General features: G+C 40.8%; 1 protein-coding gene across 1 annotated transcript; it reads right to left on the bottom strand.

Annotated features, from left to right (window-relative positions):
- Positions 1 to 1,057: 1,057 nt before the first annotated feature.
- klhdc10 (kelch domain containing 10) lies at positions 1,058 to 13,769 on the bottom strand (the record flags this gene model as incomplete). The annotated part of the gene is made up of 9 exons (XM_079552512.1): positions 13,527 to 13,769; positions 8,974 to 9,195; positions 6,860 to 7,014; positions 6,623 to 6,771; positions 4,971 to 5,055; positions 2,989 to 3,055; positions 2,871 to 2,918; positions 2,653 to 2,792; positions 1,058 to 1,267 (listed from the first exon to the last, which is right to left on the bottom strand). Exons 1-9 carry the CDS (start codon positions 13,618 to 13,620, stop codon positions 1,058 to 1,060), a joined length of 1,170 nt encoding a protein of 389 aa, XP_079408638.1. The 5' UTR covers positions 13,621 to 13,769.
- Between the last annotated feature and the right edge of the window lie 1,394 nt (positions 13,770 to 15,163).

The following is a 15,163-nucleotide window of genomic DNA, read 5'->3' as shown; positions in this document are numbered from 1 at the left end:
TATTTTTAAGGGTGATTTTTTTTTTCCATTTAAATTTAGAGTGAAAAATGTGCTGTAGAAACTGTTGAATTTGAAATATTTAAAAACAATGCAGTGCGTATTATCAATGTGATTTTTTTTACATTTTGAATTTTAAAGCAGTACTAAGTAACTCTTCCCCCTACAGGCCATAAGCGCAACTGCAGGTGTCGTAGCAAGTTACGATTTTTTAACTTATTAATCGTCTTGGAGAGTAAATACTACACTGACAGGAAAGGCGAAGGGAGAGAGGGTCACTGTGCATCCAATTATACAATGGAAATATTTTTTTTCACTCAAACTTGGCTGTAAATACTGTTTAAAGTGACGCTAGCCCACAGTTAGCTTTGCCTGCTAGCATGTTAGCTTCTTCTTCGTGATTCCATTAGTGTGTATTGCTTTCTCTGGTCCGGTGGCAGTCAAGTTGCAAACATGGTTTTCTGGCCAGAGACACCAGGGGGCGATGAAAGACCCTCCAATCATCCCATACACACTTGTTTCACCCCCACAGGGACTACGGAGAGGATTTATTAAGGTAAACACGTTACTTAGTACTGCTTTAAACACTTTGAATTATGTGTTGAATATTCAGGGTCTGAAATTCAACATTTGGAGTTGAGCTAAAAACATTTAAAATTCACATTCTGATGACACACAAAAAAAATCTTCCATAGTTTTACCCTGGTCAATAAAGGCTGTGAGCTCTCTTTTAGAAGTGGAGAAAACGTGCCCGGTTACAGTGAGGGTTAAGAAGTTAAGGCTATGTTTCATGACACTGTGAGGAATGGCATTGGAAAGTGGGCTGGGTTAAATGAATTCACATTACTTACTATCTGCTATCATCACCACTACAACAGTCAAACGACCCAGAGAAAGGCATTCTTTTTGGTTTTAAGGCAGGATATGTTGGAGAAATGGAGTGGGGTAATTTCATAATGAGAGATGTGCTCCGTCAAACATTCTTCTTCGTCCTATTGCGAGTCCATCCCTTTTGTTTTGACTCCTTTGTTTGTTTTAACGTCCGAGCTTGTGCGTGGGCCTATTTCAAGCGTTCGATGAGTTCCTGTGTGAGGCCCAGGTTGAGCAGTTGCATCGTGGGAAGCGTCGTCAGGTGGGGAAAGGCTTTGAGCAGCTTCTCCCAGCACAGCTCCAACAGACTGGGAACTGTCAGCCATATTTTAAACAAAGAACCAGTTCTCTTGTTCTCGTGGATGTCCACCACTCCGCCGTGAATGTACATACAGCCGGCCTGAGGAAAGAAAAAAGAGAGGAGAGACTCACTATGATGGGTTTGGGAATGTGAAAGGTCTAAGCCTGGGTTATAAAATGCAGTATGATTGAGAGTCGCTGTTCTTCTACATGTTTTTGATACTTGCTGCTTTTAAAGATACTTTGTTTTTGATACCGATACCTGAAAGATACTTTTTCTGATGCCTAAAATATTTGCCATCTTCAACCAGAAAACAGACCAATGTGTGGAAGATCTGCACGTTCACAATATCGGGTTCATCTCCAATAGGCTGCGTTCACGTGACATCACAACATTCTAAAGAGCCCATAGTGTAACATTGAGGTGGAGCAACTGACGGTAAACTATGGTAACTGCAGTAACTGACAAAATGCATATTTTTCTGTGTTTGTTTTTTGGCTCATATCTCAGTCATTACTGGCGGAATCCACATGAAACAAAAACTGTCTCCTCTGTCAGCACATATGAACTAATGTCCAATTATTTTCTCTGAAAAAAAAGAAAAAGTGGTGACAATAAGCTGCCATTCTGGTCCACAGTCTTGTCACATCCCGGTTATATTACTGTAACTCACTCCTTTTTGGTCTCCCCCAAAAATCACTCCACAAACTTCAGCTCGTCCAAAACTCCGACGCCCGAATAATCACCAGAACTCCGTCCAATCATCACAACAGCCCAGTTCTTCAGCAGCTCCACTGGCTCCACATCAAACATGGCATTCAATACAAGATCCTTCTCCTCACCTTCAAATCTCTGAATAACCTGGCCCCTCCTTATCTCACTGAGCTCCTTCATGTGCCTCCTCCCTCCTCACCCTCCGGTCCTCCTCTGCCCCTCAGCTGTCTGTACCTACTGCCCACTTAGCCCCCATGGGTGCTCGAGCTTTTAGCCGATCAGCCCCAAACCTCTGGAACTCACTCCCCGCTAAACTCCGTCAAACGACCTCTCTGCCCCTTGTTAAATCTCGCCTCAAAACCCACTTATTTAAAGTTAGCTACTTACTTTGATATGTTTTATTTTGTTATGATTTTATCAATGTAGCTCATGTAAGGTGACCTTGGGTGTTTTGAAAGGCGCCGACAAATAAAATGTATTATTATTATAAGTTTACAATATTGGGTTCATCTCCAAAATGTGTAAAACTGGGGAATAATTGGGGGGGGGAAATGTGTTCAAAAATTGGGGAAAATGTAGCAAATATTGGGAAAAAAAAAAAAAAAAAGAGGGAAAAATAGAAAGAAAAAAGATTGGCAAAAATAATAGTGATTTGATAATGATTTGATACCAGTAGTACCTACACTTTTCTGATATACTGGTATCGTTTAACCTACAGAGTCACCGTCTTCACTTTTTGATCTAAGGGTCACCGGTTTCCTTCCACTCACCGGGGTGACGGCTGCGCAGTGGAAGTAAGCTGGCTCGGGCATCACTGCTGGAAGTTTCATCCACTGGAACGTGTGAAGGTTGATGTTCCACAAATCGGCTAAAATCACTTCCCCGTTGTAGCCTCCACATATAAACACATCTATGAAAAACAAAGGGAGCCTGTTACGAGCAACACACTCAGCAAGCGACAATGTGACACTTTGGTGATTTTACTCACTATTCTGAATCTGCACACAGCTATGGCATCTCCTCGGAGCTGGATATCCTGTGAAAATGCATTTAAATCACTGAATAAATGATGAACTAAGTATTCACTACCATCTCTGCACACGTACCTATTTTGTCGTGAGGTTTTGTCGCAATCTCCTCCCACGAATTGGTCTCTAAATTATAAGCGTGAATCTAGAAGATGTGAGAAACAAACATGGAAATGAAGCAGAGGTTTTAGGTTAGTTTTATAAATTATTCAAGGAAACTGTTTCGATAACCTTAGGCAATGTCACAAGATTTATTTACGTCCAGTGTTGCCAACGTAGAACCCTGATATTCTGTTCTCACGGAGGCAGTTCCAGACCTTAGCTGCATGAAACTGAAACGCAGCCTCACCATGTTTCGTCCTGACTCTGGGAACCACCAGGAGACCCCCAGTGGCTTTAACATGTCAGAGATGTACTCTGGTGTCTGACCCTGAGGGGACTTGTACACAAGCCCTATTTTAAAGTCTATTTCATGAGGATGTGAGACAGGCCTCAACTCTGACAATGTTCAAATCCAGGCTGAAAACAGTTTTTTTTTGCCCGTGTATATGACTGAAAGTATTTTATCTGCACTCTTGCCTCTTACTGTAATTGATTAATTCTATGTTGATGTTTTTTATTGATTGTATTTGTTTTCTTATATTTATGCAACTGTGAAGCACTTTGAATTGCCTTGTGTATGTATTGTGCTCTACAAATAAACTTGCCTTGCCCTATTCTCTGAGTGACAGGAAGCCAGTGCAGAGACCGGAGCACTGGACTAATGTGGTCGTATTTCCTGGTTCTGGTCAGGACTCGAGCTGAAACATTTTGGATAAACTGCAGTTTTCTAACAGCTGATTTAGAGAGGACAGGCCGTTACAACAGTCTAACCGGCTGGACACAAACACATGAATTAATCTCTCCAAATCTGGTTTACTATGTTTTTATTTAGCCATGTTGCTTTAGGTGGTAACAGGCCGCTGATGTAATTGACTTATATGACTGTTCAAATTCAGGTCTGAGTCCATGATTCTAACTTGATTTTCTAGTTCTAGTGTGAGAGCCTCAAGATGACCAATGACAACCTGTCTGTGTTTTTGTGGGCCAAAATGATCTCCATTTTATGTATTTAACTGGAGGAAGTTGTTTTGCGTCCACACACTAATCTGATACAATGACACAGTGTATCAGTTGGGCTTTAAAGAGGGGGTATTCTGCTTTTTTCAGTCCCATAGCACCAGTCTATATCACACTACAATGATGACAAACCTTCTGTTGGTCTGTCAATGCAGTAAATTAGAATAAATGCCTTGTATAAAATGTCTCAAAATGGCTGTTGTGAATGTCTTGAAATAGGCCTCTGTCTCTTTAAGAACCTCTGAGCCTTTAGACACGCCCCCTCCACACGCTGTCTGTGGCATCAGTGGGGAGGGGGTTCTGCTGAGGAGCAGTGGTCGGTTACTCGGCTGGTGACGAAAGCTCGGAGGCGTCTCCAGGAGGTGGGGGCGTTCCTAGGAGGACTCAGGCAAACCTATCCCTAAAATGGCCGCCATCAGAGTTTTTACAGATTACTCAAAAATACGTGAATGTGCCAAGGCAACACTTCAGCCATGTTTTTAATGAGGGAGTGACAGAATAACATGATGGAAAGCTTGGAAAAGTCCATTTTGCATAATACCCCCCCTTTAAATGTTTTGTTCATATCTCAATATCAATACGATAACGATATATATCTTTCAACCCGAGCCAGTGTAATTATTTATTGTGTGTAAATTTTGTAACAAATACTTTAACTGAAGGCTCCAAACTGATTAAAACTAATCATGATTTGGTTTGATGACCTTTGGTTTTGCATAAAAGGCGACGGGGAACATGTGGATGACATCTGGACGTTCTATAGTCCTACAGTGGGAAAGCAAAAGTACTGTTGTTGGTGAGGTTGGATAAATATAGCTGATGCCTCGGTTTGTGGATTATCTGCTTGAACATTTCGTAAGATTTTTGTTAAGGAATACTCGCTGCTGTAAATATTTACGAGAGGAACATTATATCATTAAGAATCTAAAACCCAAACATACCTTGTCTAAAGGGTAAGACGTCCAGGTTGTGCCTCCTCCCAAAAGATAAATTCTCTGTCCGTCATGTGCTATTTCATGCCTGTACCTAAAACACAACAACACATCAACACTGACATCAACGGGTGAAGGCAAAACGCACCGAACAGACTTGTTTTAAGATTAATTGTTAAAACGATATGTAATAAAAGTATATAAAAGGTTTTTATGTTTTTCTAATCATTAGTTTGATGGGAAACCGCCTGTGGTAAGAATGAAGCCACATTCAATCTTCATCAACATGATTTCTGCGTTTATGTGCTACGATATTTAAAACTGTCCTGAGAAAAGCTTCTGTTGTGACAGAGACTTAAGTCGTACTCTGACTAGTCTCGTCTCATTGACGTAAAACTCAAAACCGTCTGGTCATGTTTCGGTCCCCACAGTCGGACTGGGCGATGTGGCCAAACAATTCAATCTCGATTATTTGACTCAGTTTGGACGATTACGATTTTAATGGATTTTATTGGATATAAACTTAAAAAGGTCTCCTGATCTTTTATATGAAGAAAACTGCTCAGAGTCCTGCTCATTAATATTTCATAATGTAGACACAATAGGCGGCGTTCACGATTTAGAATGTGATGATGTCATGATGTCAGGTGGAGGGCGGGGCCAATACAACTCTATAGATACAGACGGCATCTCGTCATAGAAGGGGGTGTGGCATCGCCGAGGGGGAAAAAGAATCTTTAGAGAAACACAATTTTTCCCTCTTTTTTGCTATTTTCTGGTAGAAAATGAACTTATTTATCACATAAATAAAGTCAAGTGTAAATCGGGCCCAGTTAGCCCGAGCTAACCGCTAGCATTAGCCCGATGTAGCATCAAGTTAGCATTCTCCGTTATTCATGTATATATGGGCTGTTGAACCACTTTGCTCCTCTCCATGTCTTTGTGTCTTTATTTAGTAGAAAACTATATTCATAATTCAGCGTTTGTTAAAGTAGTTTTTGAATAATTAGAGAAAATATACATTTTTTCAAAATTGTTTTCCCCCTGTATCTATGGCGGATCTCCATGGTAACTGTGGAATTTCCCGAACTCTATTAGGCCCATCAAGATAAGATAAGATAAGCCTTTATTAAAAAATATATGTATTTCTTAAATATTCCTTGTCTGCTCTCAAAGGTAAAACCTCTTAATAAGCCATGGATTTTTCAAAAGTGTTTTAGTTTTCTCGTCTTCATGCCTCTGCTGTGATTGACGACCGTCTCCATGGAGACTCAGAGGAAAGGGGCGGAGTTAAATGGGTGTTCCGCTCACAGCAGAGTGCGAGAAAGGCACAGGAGCAGACCGGAGGAAAGTCTGTTCTAGCGGAGGAAAACTCCACCGCGTCCTCTTAAAACACAACACTTTACAATAGAGCCATTTTCCAAATCGTCTGTGTTTAAAACCATGAATTCATTGAACTCATTGGATTTATCGCCCAGCCCTTCCCCACAGACTTATTTTCAGCTCGTCATTGTTATGTTATTATCATAAAAAAAAGATGCGTCAACAAAATGATATCGTCTTCGTTGATGAAAAAAAACCACTGCAGCTGATCCACTATTATTCTGCATGTGAGCAAACAGTTGGTAAACGCCCCCCTTTAGAATGACATGACGCATTACCGCTCCTCTGGAAAGTCATCTGGAGGATTGTTGGGTTTGAGATAGATCCACTCCCTCGTGGTCAGGTCTAGTCTGTGCAAATCCGTGTTGTAATTGTATCCCGTCGTTCCACCGAACACGAACAGAAACCCGTTTATAATGACCATCGCCTGGAAAGAAAGTCACAAACATCGCATTCAAATGACCTGAGGCGAATTACAGGAACATACTGGGCTTAAAGTCGTAAGACGCTCCAACCTGTCCGTAGATTCTGCTGGGCTTCTTCCCCCGACAGTTGAGCAGTGACCAGCGTTTGTACTTAACGTTGCAAACATGGACGTCATTGCTGTTGTTTTCACCAAAAGGGATTCCGGTGCCGCCGAACACGAGGAGATTGTTCCCGTGCAACACAGCTGAAAGTACAACGACCAAGCTCCCTTTATATTAAAACAATACTGGTGTGAGATGTTTAGTGTAGGGATGCACCGATACCGATACCGATACCAGTGTCAGACCGATACCACACGCTTGTACTCATACTCGTACTCATTCCTGAGGTCCCGATAGATACAGACGGCATCTCGTCATAGAAGGGGGCGTGGCTTCGCCGAGGGGGAAAATAGAATCTTTAGAGAAACACAATTTGTCACTCTTTTTAGCCATTTTCTGGTGGAATATCAACTTATTTATCACATAAATAAAGTCAAGTGTAAATCAGGCCCATATGGATATTTTCTCACAGCAGATTGTTCAGTAGAAGTGAAAAAACGGCAGTTGTAGTTAGCATTAGCCCGATGCTAACATGTAGCATCATGTTAGCATTCTCCGTTCTTCATGTATTTATGGGCTGTTGAACCACTTTGCTCCTCCCCATGTCTTTTTATTATTATTTAGTAGAAACTATATTCATAATTCAGCATTTGTTAAAGTAGTTTTTGAATAATTAGAGAAAGTTTACATTTTTTCAAAATTGTTTTCCCCCTTAACTGTTTTCAAAAAGGACCATATATGGGCGATTCCAGAGATGCCGTCTGTATCTATACTAGAAACCGATACCATTTGACGTGTGGGCAGCGCACCTACGAGGCGAACCTACGAGGCGCAGCTACGAGGCGCTGCTCTCAGCTGAGGAGAGAAGAAGCAACAAACTGGAGAATTGTTTAGTGGAAATGGTGGAAATCCAGCGCTACTTCAGCTCGGAGTCTGAGGTCTTCAGGTCAAAACCTGCTCATGGTTCCTCGGACCCTTTACAAAACCCGAGGAGACGGGTCTTTCAAAGCCGTCGCACCCCGTCTCTGGAATGAACTTCCTCTGTCATTGCGTTCCCTCGATTCTGTGGAGACTTTTAAAAAGCAACTTAAGACTCATCTGTTTAAAAAGGCTTTCGAGAGCAAATAGAGCTGCCTCTTTGAAAACATATTTTTTACTGTCTTTTGCTGTTTGTTTTAGTTGCTGTCCACTGTAAAGCACTTTGTGACCTCTGTCTGTGAAAAGCGCTATATAAATAAAGATTACTTACTTCACTTACTTTACTTACTTTACTTTACTTACTTTACTTAAATACAATAATCCACATAGAGCTGACTTTATTACAGACTGCGTTCTCTAAACCAGAGTCTGAGCTGGATTTAACCAGAGCTTAATGTTGTTAGTGCTGCAGCGTCTGCAGTGTTTACAACATACAGGCTAACGATGCTAACTCACGGCTAGCAGTTTTGGCCATTCTGACGCCGTTTTATGCCCAGGGGTTTATTCATCTGAAAAACTAACCCAGCGACTAAAAAGTCCTCAGAAAATCCACATTAAAGACATACAGCATGTTTATATTGAGAGAAAATGAGCTGCAGCAGAACAATGAAAACGCTGTAGCTACTCGCTAAGTTGCTACAAACACATGAGAAAATCTACAGGAGCTGAAGTAAAGACGAAAAGAGACCATTTAAGTCACATCTCAATACTATTGTCAAATAAAAACACATAAATGAATAAAGCTCAGGCATTGGGAGCTTTAGGACATGGGCTTTTCTGTCTATGATGGACAGAGACATAAAAATTAGATTGAATGAAAATAAAAATAAATAAATGGCATCAGCACAATTCTAATATAACTGCTCTTAAATGTGTCGCCTACTTTACTTAAGGAAATGTACATGAGTAAAATAACTAATTACAAACCAATCTGCTGTGGAAATAGTAAGAACGTTGAAGAAAATGCCTTGTACTCGTATCGGTATTCGGTATCGGCGAGTACTTAAATCAAAGCACTCGTATCGGTTTTAGAAACAGTGGTATCGGTGCATCCCTAGTTTAGTGTGAACAAAATTGGATATTTTTCATAGTCATTCAAGCGACTGCATCGTAAGTCGTGTTACCTGACATAGACGCCAGCTCCGTGGGCATATATCCCTCCGTCTGAATCTGCTGCCAGCGTCCAGTGGCGAAGTGGTACCTCCACAGCTCCCTGAACAACGGATAGTCTTCGTTCTCCGAGCCTCCGGACTCATCGTAGTCGGGGTTGTATCCTCCAAATACATAAAGGTTGGTGTTGTCGGCCACGCATCGATGCCCACTCCGCGCACTTGGAGTACGAGGACCTGGAGACACGAGCCATCCATCATTCAACATAATAAACAGGGGGTGGATATTTAGTTCGTTTACGCAATTGTGCCGTAACTTGCTCCTAATTCGACAATTCGTATCACATGATTAAATCTTCCTGTTTTCTTGATGATTATTGCCAGATTTTCAGTTTTTCATGACACAAATTAGGGCTAGAGCCAGAGATGTCGTTAAGGTTAGGGTTAAAATTAGGGTTATTGATATTTTCTGACAAAAAGATTAGCACTAACCACGGTATATGTCGAGCATAGTAGGGGCGGGCCATATTGTAACGCACATCGCTATCGTGATATGATTTTTGGATAGCGTTGTAATTTTTGATATCATTGTCGCCTGAGCACATTACTCCCATTCTGTCCTCTGTACATACCAGTAGGGCTGTGCAATTAATCGAAATTCGATTACGATTTCGATTACAACAGTAAGCGATTACAAAATTAGCATAATCGCAAAAAATCGATTATTATTAATTTTTTTTCCAATTTTTTTTTATTTTTTTTTGCAAAGCAGACTTGTTATTTCACAGCGCTGGGATTATTTTCCCTTCGCTTTTCCCGTGCCACGGCTCATGCTTTTGTCTGGATTTTTTTTAATTTTTTTGCTTGATTTTTGTCTTTTTTCTGCTGGATTTTTGTCACTTTTTTGATGGATTTTTGTCATTTTTTTGATGGATTTTTGTCATTTTTTTGATGGATTTTTGTCATTTTTTTTGATGGATTTTTTTCACTTTTTTGATGGATTTTTGTAATTTTTTTGATGGATTTTTGTCATTTTTTTGCTTGATTTTTGTCTTTTTTCTGCTGGATTTTTGTCATTTTTTTGATGGATTTTTGTCATTTTTTGATGGATTTTTGTCATTTTTTTTGCTTGATTTTTGTCATTTTTTTGCTTGATTTTTGTCTTTTTTTTGCTTGATTTTTGTCTTTTTTCTGCTGGATTTTTGTCATTTTTTTGCTGGATTTTTGTCACTTTTTTGATGGATTTTTGTCATTTTTTGCTGGATTTTTGTCACTTTTTTGATGGATTTTTGTCATTTTTTTAATGGATTTTTGTCACTTTTTTGCTGGATTTTTTTAAAGGCAACAAATAATCGTTTGAATAATCGTGATTTCAATTATGACAAAAATAATCGTGATTATTATTTTTTCAATAATCGAGCAGCCCTACATACCAGTTCCCTTTCGAATCAAGTTTAAAATTCTGCTGATTGTTTTTAAATGCCTACATTCGCTGGCACCTAAGTCAGGGGTGTCCAAAGTGCTTGGTCTCTTGCTGTATCGGTGCACATCGCCAGAGATGGACCTTTTTATCTGAAATGTAATAATTCTATACAATTCTAACCGAACAACTAACATTTTACTGTGAGACTGAGCTGGCATGAAGGTTTTAAGCTTAAATAGAGGTGGGGCACAATTTAAACCTCTGCTAGTCGAAGGTTTTGCGGCACTAACTACCGATCTACGGCCCTTCACCCCGTGTACGCGTCAATATGCGGCCCCCCAAAAAAGTTTGGACACCCCTGGGCTAAGTATCTTTCAGAACTGTTGCAGCTCTACTGTCCTTCCAGAGCTCTGAGGTCTGACCAGCTCTACTGTCCTTCAGGAGCTCTGAGGTCAGACAGGCTCTACTGTCCTTCCAGAGCTCTGAGGTCAGATCAGCTCTACTGTCCTTCCAGAGCTCTGAGGTCAGACCAGCTCTACTGTCCTTCCAGAGCTCTGAGGTCAGATCAGCTCTACTGTCCTTCCAGAGCTCTGAGGTCAGACCAGCTCTACTGTCCTTCCAGAGCTCTGAGGCCTGACCAGCTCTACTGTCCTTCCAGAGCTCTGAGGTCAGACCAGCTCTACTGTCCTTCCAGAGCTCTGAGGTCTGACCAGCTCTACTGTCCTTCCAGAGCTCTGAGGTCAGACCAGCTCTACTGTCCTTCCAGAGCTCTGAGGTCTGACCAGCTCTACTGTCCTTCCTCTGAGGTCAGACCAGCTCTACTGTCCTTCCAGAGCTCTGAGGTCAGACCAGCTCTACTGTCCTTCCAGAGCTCTGAGGTCTGACCAGCTCTACTGTCCTTCCAGAGCTCTGAGGTCTGACCAGCTCGACTGTCCTTCCAGAGCTCTGAGGTCTGACCAGCTCTACTGTCCTTCCAGAGCTCTGAGGTCTGACCAGCTCTACTGTCCTTCAGGAGCTCTGAGGTCAGACCAGCTCCTTCTGTCTGTGTGTCCAGAGGTGACCGAGGCTTCTCAGTGACGGCCCCTAAACTTTGGAACCGCCTCCTCTACATGTGTGCTCGGCTCAGTCTGTAGAGGAGTTTAAAACCAAATTAAAAATCATCTTTTTGCTTTGGCCTTCGGTTCCATGTGGACCAGACACAGTTTGTGCCTTTATATCTGACCTGTGTTTAAGTTTTATTGTGTTTATTGTACATATTGTTACTGTTCTTGTCCAGCACTTTGGTCGACTATGGTTGTTTTTAAATGTGCTTTATAAATAACATTGACATTGACAGTGTGGACACGATATAATTTATGTTACGCTCAGCTCCATCAGAGCAGCATAAACATGGACTGTAGAACACGGGGACAGGTGCTCAAAAAGCAGGGCTGAAACAACGGATTAATCGACGACTAATCGATTATTGAAAGAGTCGACGACTATTTTAGTAATAGATGAATCGTTTTCTGGCTCACACAGACTCAAATAGAGCAAAAATTAAACGAAAATGTTGTATTTTTGATGAAAACTTACTTTGAGATTAATAGTTAGGGTCTGTAGTGTTTTGTACATTGTATATTTCATGAATTGTCTGTGTCTCATCCAGTCAGAAGCAGAATTAGCACTAAAAGCCTCAAAGAAACATTCACTTTAAAGGAACAGGCCACCGTTTTTACATACTGAGATATGTTCTTACCTGAGCTGTGACGAGTTCTTTAGGACCTGTCTGATCTTCAGTCACGTAAACACAGCGCAGACGGCGTTAGCATTTAGCCTCTCCCTCTCTCCTCTATAGCTCCAAAACAGGTCAAGATAGAAGCTACCAAGCTCTTCCACGTTTTCCCTATTTAAATATGGTTACGTGAAGTGTTCCACTACAAAGGATAATTACACACAATTAAACAATGTGGATTTTCTAAGCGGATAAAAGGGGGGACTATATTGTAAGGCGTAATAATACCAGGAGTAGTTTGGCATCCGCACAATAAAGTGAAGATTACTGCGTGGATTTCAAACTACTCCTGGTATTATTACACCTTACAATATAGTTCCCCCTTTTAGCTTCTATCTTGACCTGTTTTGGAGCTATAGAGGAGAGAGGGAGAGGCTAAATGCTAACGCCGTCTGCGCTGTGTTTACGTGACTGAAGATCAGACAGGTCCTAAAGAACTCGTCAAAGCTCAGGTAAGAACATATCTCAGTATGTAAAAACGGTGGCCTGTTCCTTTAAGCTAAGCGATTAATCGATTACAAAATAATCGCTAGTTGCAGCCCTATTAAAAAGTGAAATTAAGGATCATGTAAACTACTTGAGTAGATCAGATTTGCGAGGAAATTAGTCGCTGTTAAAAAGAAAAAAATATCACTGAATGAATCTTCCCAGTCGGCGTAAGGCTGGGATTTTGAAGTCATTTGTCCATTGTCAATTATATCGTCAAATATATCGTTATCGTGGTATTTCTTGTCTATACCATGATATAGATTTTACGCCATATCGTCCTGTCCTAGTAAAGTGAATATTACCACATGATACAGCAAAATAGCCAGTCCCTGACAAATATTAACCCACAAGGACAAAAGTCGGTGTACATTGGTGTATGATTGTGAATGGATGAGTGGTTCCTTGATGTAAAGTCAATATATAAGTTGAGATCATTTACCATTTAGCTTTGATATCAATCTGACACAACACGATTTTTGACGATACATTAGTTTATTTTTAAATTGAGGATTGAATGTTCCCATGACTGATACTTTCACGTTAGGCTTGATTGGCGGACATGACATTGATTCAATATTCAACATTTGGCTATGTGGTTCTGCTGTCATTAATCCTCCTCTTTGGTCTGATGGAAAGCGAGGAGCTTGGATGTAATAGCGTGCACAATCTATAAACATATCAACCCAGTGAGAATATATCTACTTTAAGATCAGTTACACCAACAAGCAGAGCAAACGTCTAAGCTAGCTCTTAGCTGTGTAGCAAAGCAGCACTAGCAACATTTGCAGTGCAGCACAAACTCTAAAATAAACCCTGCAATCTTAAATGTCTCTGTTTAAAGATAGAGACGAAAACATTTTGTGCATGTTCTTCGTCGGGTACCTGCTAGTTCTGCTCGGGGAAGTGTCGGCCTGCCTGACAGTTTCTCAAACGTGTTGAGCAGCTGCGGACTCCTGTCACCGAGAGCGCGCGACATCCTCCTCCCCGGCACAACAACGGCACGACAGAAAAGCGATACGTAAAAGGACGACCTAAGTGCTCATAAAACATCATAAAACATTTCGGCTTCGCCTTTTCGGGACGGTCGACATGTTGTTGCCGTGGTGGTGAGGCTCCGGGGCCAATCACATGAGCGGTTCTAGGGAGAGAGGGGCGGGGCTACGTGCGTGACGTCACCGACGGAGATCAGCAGTTCCGCCCGGTGCCGGAAGAAAAGATTATATAAAAATATATAAATAAAATAATTAAATATTAAATTAAATTAAATTATATTAAATTATTATTGAACATCAGTGTAATATCATACACATATCTATATATAATATGTTCATGTTCAAGTAACATAGAATCAGCAAAACAAGACGGTGGATTGGCTTGTTGCACGGTATGGCTATGCTAGTTCCTCTGACCTGAAGTTGTGAGCGCCAGTACTTCCTGTCTGTATTCTTTTCCTATAGAGATGAGCTCGGACCTCGGATAATAATCATATTTTCTAAAGATTACATGGTGGGCGAGTTGGTGAGTTTCTGGTAGATGATCATTTACTGTGTGTTCAAATCTTAATGTAGGATGTAACGAGTTCCGAGGAGACACCTGTGATCATAAAGGATTGATAGCTTATCTTGAAGCTAAAGGCTAACATGCTATAAAAAATGGACTAAAAATATATAGCGCTAAAAAAAATGTAAGTATTAATTTATATTTGAGGCACTATTTCAATTTGTATAATGCATGAAATTAATGTTAGCCTTTAGCTTTAAGACAAACTCACTGATCCTTATAAACATAGACGTCTCCTCCACAGAAATATTTACTCTGTGCAGCAACTCGTTCACCTGCAGGAAGTGATCGTCTACCAGGAACTCACCGTCCACCACAGAATCTTTAGGAAATCCGATGATTCGAACGGGTCTAAGCTAATCTTAATGGTAATTAATACAAACAGGAAGTACTAGCGCCCACAACTTCAGCTCAGAGGAACTAGCGTAGCCACATTGTGCAACAAGCCAATTTAGGCCAAGTAGGTTTTTAAATCTCATTTTTTTAATGTAACCATGAGGGTGTTTTTTCACTCCATTTCATTTTGTGGATATTTTACTTGTAGAAGAAGAAGAAGATCTTTATTCATATAGTGCCTTTCACAGACATAGTCACAAAGCGCTTTACATGAGACAATGTTTTGTCTAATTAAATGTATTATATATGTTTCATCTGAAGAGAAAGGTGGTCGTATCAAAGAAAAAAAAGAAATCTACTTGAAAATCTCATGGATGCATTGACGTAATTGGGTTATTTAGTTATTTTTTGTGTATTATTGGAAAATGGACACAACTCAACTTATATAGCACTTTCTCATCAGGCCCAAAGCGTTTTATAGGAAGGAACCAGTCACCCATTCACTCTCTCATACACCAACGGACGCAGGCACGAGCTAGGTGGGTAAAGTGTCTTGCCCAAAGACACAATGACAGTAGGCACCTTCAGGAGCCGGGATTCGAACCCCTGACCTTCCGATCGTG

The sequence above is a fragment of the Gobius niger genome, assembly GCF_951799975.1.
Source record: "Gobius niger genome assembly, chromosome: 2".
NCBI classification, from domain to species: Eukaryota; Metazoa; Chordata; class Actinopteri; order Gobiiformes; family Gobiidae; genus Gobius; species Gobius niger.
Note: the sequence above shows the minus strand (reverse complement) of the source record. Positions and strands in the feature narration are given on the sequence as shown.